The sequence below is a fragment of the Nicotiana tabacum genome, chromosome 12 (assembly GCF_000715075.1).
Source record: "Nicotiana tabacum cultivar K326 chromosome 12, ASM71507v2, whole genome shotgun sequence".
NCBI lineage: Eukaryota > Viridiplantae > Streptophyta > Magnoliopsida > Solanales > Solanaceae > Nicotiana > Nicotiana tabacum.
This window is the reverse complement of record NC_134091.1, coordinates 114338199-114344209: the sequence shown is the minus strand read 5'-3', so window position 1 is coordinate 114344209 and position 6011 is coordinate 114338199. Positions and strand designations below refer to the sequence as shown.

Sequence of the window (6011 nt, the reverse complement as noted above, 5' to 3'; positions counted from 1 at the left end):
CCCGATTCCGGGGTCGTTTTCTCAAAATGCTGATCGAAGTCAAACTTAGCATTTTTAATGCCAACTAAGGAACCAAGTGTTCCGATTTCAACCCGAACCCTTCAAATTCTTGAACTAACCATCTGCACAAGTCATAAAACAGTAAACACACATACGGGGAGTCTTATTTAGGGAAACGGGATTCTAAAAGGTAAAACGACTGGTTGGGATAGAGTTACTACTTGTTGTTGTTGCTTCTTTTTTCATTTTTCTTGAGTCGGGGGTCTACCGGAAAGGGTCTTTCTACCTTGTCAATGTAAGGGTAAGGTCTGTGTACACACTACCCTCCCCACTCGTGAGATTCAACTGGATTCGTTGTTGTTGTTTGTTGCATTACTAATTCATGCATAATTAGTTTCTTCCTTATAATCTATGATTGCATTATTAATTGCTGCATAACTTGTCTTTGAATCAAATGACCCTTAATTATTTGATGCAATATTTGTAACTTTAAACCCAATTTTCGTCATCCATTTGTGCTAAGAATGTGATTCTTTAGACAAGGACTGCTAAAAATAAATATTTTCCAAATGTAAAAGAGTGACTCTTTCGGGAATAGAGAGTTTTACTTTAAACAAATTTATCCCAATGTATTTTATACTTCAGTCCAACTTTCAATGCTAATTGTTAATGGACAAAATCCAACACCGGTCGATTCAATATATAGCTGAATCTACCGTTTCTAACATTTAAAATACGATTTGGCTTTTATTGCTAGTGAATTATCTACGTATAACATAGTTCCTATTTATCTGAAGGACTTAATAAAAATTGCATTCCTCTTTTCACAAAGTAGCAAAAAAGAATAGTTAATCTGAAATACCAACACAGTGCTCACTCTTTAAATATTTAATAATTTTCCCCACTTTATTCATGGTAAAAGTTACTAATATAAATTTAATTAATTTGCAAAAGGCACCTAACAACACTTCCTCTCCTTCAAATCTTCACCAATAAGAATTCCCCACTTTTGGATCTAACATATAAAGAAGAAAAGAAATAGCTTTGGACTGCTTCCTTTTTTTAAGCTATATTAACCAAAGCAAAGAAAAAGCAAAAGTACAAAAGTGAAATTCAAAAATATTTAAAAGGAAAATTCAAGAAACAGAATCTTTCTGAATTTTTAACAGATAATTTGAAAGAGATTTCGCCCTATCAACACTGACCTCCTTTATAGTTTATAATATTACGCATATTTTTCTTATTTTAATTTTTTTGTAATCATTATTTAAACTCATTTAAAATAAATATAAATAAAATATAATTTGATAGATTTATCCTTTTTAATGTTGGGTTACCCTATACAATTTGATAGATTTACCCTTTTTAATGTTGGATTTACCCTTAACTTATTAGTGTAGGTTTATTTTTAAAGAATTTATTAAGTTATGTTGATAATGCTTATTACTAATTGAAAATAATTAATATTAAAAAGAGAAAATCTGTCAAATTATATCTTATTTATATTTATTTAAAATGAGTTTAAAGAATGATTACAAGTAAATCAAAATAAAGAAGATAGTAATATTGTAAATCACAAGGGAAGTAAGTGTAATAGGGCAACCCAAAGAGAGATCTCTGAAATTATCCAAATTTTTAAATATAAAAGCCTAAAAAGCCTCAATTTGCATTTACATTGGACCAGTTAAAACATACAAAACACTCACCGGTCACACACTTCTACCCTACAAAGACATTAAACAAAACTACAGGGACTAAAATAACAAAATCCAAATAGAAATTTTTGATAACCAACAGTTAGCATTTAGCACTAAAAGTCCTAAAACAACTTTTCCCTTTTCAATTAAGCCCCTACTTCTGCAGCCACCGGAGTCTTCACCTTTGGCGGCCTTCCTCTTCCTCTAGGAGTGCCACTCGGCGACGGAGCTACCGACGGGGAAGGCGAGCTCGTGTCGTTTGGGAACTTACGTGGCCGTCCACGTTTCTTTCCGGTGCCACCAGAAGAAGGAGAAGTAATTTTCATGGGTACTGCAATAGGCGCGTGCGGGTCACGCTCCTTCGGCGGCCGACCACGTGGTCGAGGTGGAGGAGGTACGTATCCTTCTGGAAGTGGAGCCTTGGGCTTCGGAGGACGGCCACGGCCACGGCGTGGCGGCGCGTTGGGATCAGGCTTCATGTAATTGTTCTTGACCATAACGAGCTGACCACTTTGTTTCATTTTGTTCAGGTGATGTGCTAGGAGTGTACCATGTGCTGGTGGTAGTGTACCATAAGACGCATCAATTTGCTTTGCAATTGCTGATTTATTCGAACCATTTTCGTCGTTCAAAGCTTCTATAGCTTCCATTATCATCTGCAAAGAAAACATGAACTCATTAATTCCCTTTACAGTTTGAGCTAAAATACATACAAATTCAAATTCTACCCTTAAACATCAAAAAGATAAACAACAAACTTGAACCAAAAAAAAAAGTTCATATTACTCACATCGGGGTAAGAAGGCAAAATTGAAGGAGATGAAGGCGGAAGCTGAGTAGGAGTTGGGTTATCAATTTGTTGCTCAGTAGCCATGTTTTTGCTTTTTGTAAATCAGAAAACCAAAAAAATAAAAAGCAAAATGATGAGAGGGGAATAGTACTGTAGAAGGAGAAGCTGAGCTAAGAAATATTTTTGGATGCAAGAAAATTAGCAGAGGTAGAAGTGGATTTAAATGGATCAGATCAAAGGGAGGAGAAAGAAATGAGGAAAGTTGGGAGAGGATCTAACGGTTGGGGATTTGTTTTGGGCATCTTAATCGACGGTATAGAAAATTGTGAGAAACGTTTCACGCGGATCCGTGACGTGGCTGTGCTTGTCGCTATATATTTCCAGAACTTTAAGATAATGAATTCATGACATATTTTAATATAGGATTTAGCTTACGTATTATGACACTGTAAACATTTGTTACACTGTTTTGCATATATTGTTTGTTTAATTTCCGGATTCCGGATAACTAATTATATTTGTTGTTATATTTTAAAGGACTTGATAGGATTATGTGTAAAAAAGATTTTGTATTACTCTCCAACATATTTACTTGTCATTTTAACATGTTGCCCGTCGTTTTAAAAAACATTAATAACGCGAGTTATTTGATTAAAGTATCCTTATTTATTTCTTTAATTTTTAATCTTTAACAACTGAGAGCTTTTACTTGCTAATAAATTATCATAATTATTAAGTTTTTAGGCGGATTAGAGTTGAGGAGGTTGAGGGGGTTTTGCGTAAGATGAGCAGGGGCAGAGCGACCGGGCCGTATATATACTTTTATTGTTGGAAGAGTGGGGCAAGACGGGCTTAGAGTGGCTCACTAGGTAATTTAATATCATTTTTAGAACGAAAAAGATGCCCGAGGAGTGGAGGTGGAGCACGATGGTTCCTTTATACAAGAACAAGGGTGATATCCAAGTGAGGTCAGGAGGGAGTCAGGGGGCGGACCCACATGGCGTCAAGAGGGTTCAGTTGAACCCGCTTCGTTGAAAAAAAAATACTATGCATATTGAAAAATTATATTTAAGCAGATAGTATTTATAGAGAAAATAATAAATTGAACCCTCTTTAAAGGAAGATACTCTTTGTCGAGGAGGTCGAGTGGGTTCAAAATGTTTGGAGGGTGCCAAGTTCGAATCCCATTTCATCCATCTTCCAGTTAGTTCTTTTAATCTCCCTCCTTGGAGGGAGTGTATGCAACCAATGGCCAAGATTGTGTTTGAGATTAACCAGAGTCCTTCTAATATTACTCTTGTAACGACTCGACCGGTCGTTTTGAGCTCCAGCACGTCATTCGGCGGTTTGATGCCTTGAGTAGCTTCACTTAAGGTATTATGACTTGTATGTGTGGTCGAAATTAAAATTCGGGAAGTTCGGAGTTGAATTGGAGAGAAAATTCTAATTTCAGGAGTTTTAAGTTGGAGAAGTTGGCTCAGGGTTGATTTTTGAGTTAACGACCTCGAAATCAGGATTTGAAACTTCCAACAGGTTCGTATGATGATTTTGGACTTAGGCGTATGTCCGGAGCGGGTTTTGGATGGCTCGGGAGCGTTTCAGCGCCTATTATGGAAGTTGGCATTTTTGGAAGAAATTCCTAAATTTGGGTTGAAGTGCATTTCAATGTTATTGATGTCCGTTTGGGATTCCGAGTCTGGGAATAGCTCCGTATGGTGATTCTGGTATTGGGAGCGCATCCGGATGTGGATTTGGAGGTCCGTAGGTCATTTTGGGGTCATTTGGCGAAAGTTAAAAATTTAAAGGTTTTTGAGAAGTTTGACCGGGAGGGACTTTTTGATATCGGGATCAGATTCCGATTCCGGAAGTTGGAGTAGGTCAATAATGTCGAATGTGACTTGTGTGTAAAATTTGAGATTAATAGGACGTGATTTGATAGGTTTCGGCATCGAATATAGAAGTTTGAAGTTCTAAAGTTCATTAAGTTTGAATTTTAGGGTGATTCGTATTTTTAGCGTTGTTTAATGTGACCTAAAGGCTCGACTAAGTTCGCATGATATTTTAGGACTTGTTAAAATATTTGGTTGGGGTCCCGGGGGCCTCGGGTGAGTTTCGGATGCTTGACGGATCGATTTTTGGACTAAGGAAAATGCTAAGGCAGCTGGTATCTGGTGTAACCGCACCTGCGAGGTTTTGGCCGCAGGTGCGGAGCCGCAGAAGCGGCCAAGAGGGTCGTAGAAGCGGTTTTGGAGTGCCATCTTATTCTCTATTATGGGGTAAGAGACTTCTTCTCATTTTGGGTTAAGTACATGGTTTATATATGGATTTAAACATAGAATTGAGTAGAAATTTGGGATTTTGAAGAAAACCCTAGAAATTGGTATTCTTGGATTTTGATCATGAATTTGGGCATGAAATTGAGAATAAATTATATATTTGAGTTCGTATTGCTATAGGTAGTGTTTGTCTTTGAAAATTTTCGGAATCCGGCATGTGGGCCCGAGGGTTACTTTATCGATTTTTCGAGCGGAGTTGAAAATTATTATAAATTGATTAATTATGAGTATTAGAGTATATTTTGATTAGGTTGCATCTTATTTGACTAGTTTTGGATCGGCGGTCATCGATTTGAGGTGTTAGGGCGGTGTTGGAGCCGGTTTTGGAACGTCAGAGTAAGGTAAGTCTCATATCTAACTTTATGAGGGAGAAACTACCGCTAGGTGGTATATTTGATGTGTATAACTTGTTGCGGGGACTACGAACGCATGAGGTGACGAGAGTCCGTACGTAGTTAGATTCATGTTATTGTCCGGGTAGACTTAGGTTCACACCATGTTGTACTTGTACTATAGGGATTATCCTTGCTTGTTTAATTCCTTATTTTACATATTTACTTGAGACTGGTTTTTGTTAAAGAAATTACAACTCAGACGTTTATTCGTGACTGGGGTCAAGGACCCGTCAAAGCTTCTTATTCTAATGGGATCTAGTCGTTCGCCTCGGCAGGATTATGTATTTCACTCTTATGGGATCGGATCGTTCGCCTCGGCAGGATTTATGCACCGCACTCTCATGGGAGCGGCCCGTTCGCCTCGGCAATTTAATAGATGTATCTATGGTTCGGGCCGTTCGACCCTCGACAGTTCACAGTTTAAATTCTTATGTTAGATCGGGTCGTGCGCCTCGACATTTCCTATATCATATCCTCACGGATTCGTGCGTAATATTTGGCAAAAAGCCAGTATATCTGTGAGTTTTCCCGATTTAAATTATGACGATCTATCTGATGAGATACACTATATATATATATGCTCTGGTTAAAGAGGAAATTTCTAATGGAGAGCTTGAGTTCCTCGTAAAGAGGGGAAATTTGTACCACGTGATTTATTACTTGTTTACCTCATTTATTTTACTCTGCCTTATATTTACTTGTGTATTTACTGTACCTGATGTTATTGGACCACTAGTGAGCATCTATGTCGATCCTTCATCACTACTCCCCCGGGGTTAGGCTAGATACTTAC

At 37.5% G+C, this 6011-nt stretch overlaps 1 protein-coding gene across 1 annotated transcript; it reads right to left on the bottom strand.

Annotated features, from left to right (window-relative positions):
• Positions 1-1616: 1616 nt before the first annotated feature.
• Positions 1617-2701, bottom strand: LOC107765117 (HMG-Y-related protein A). The gene is made up of 2 exons (XM_016583726.2): positions 2488-2701; positions 1617-2353 (listed from the first exon to the last, which is right to left on the bottom strand). Exons 1-2 carry the CDS (start codon positions 2569-2571, stop codon positions 1844-1846), a joined length of 594 nt encoding a protein of 197 aa, XP_016439212.1. The 5' UTR covers positions 2572-2701; the 3' UTR covers positions 1617-1843.
• Between the last annotated feature and the right edge of the window lie 3310 nt (positions 2702-6011).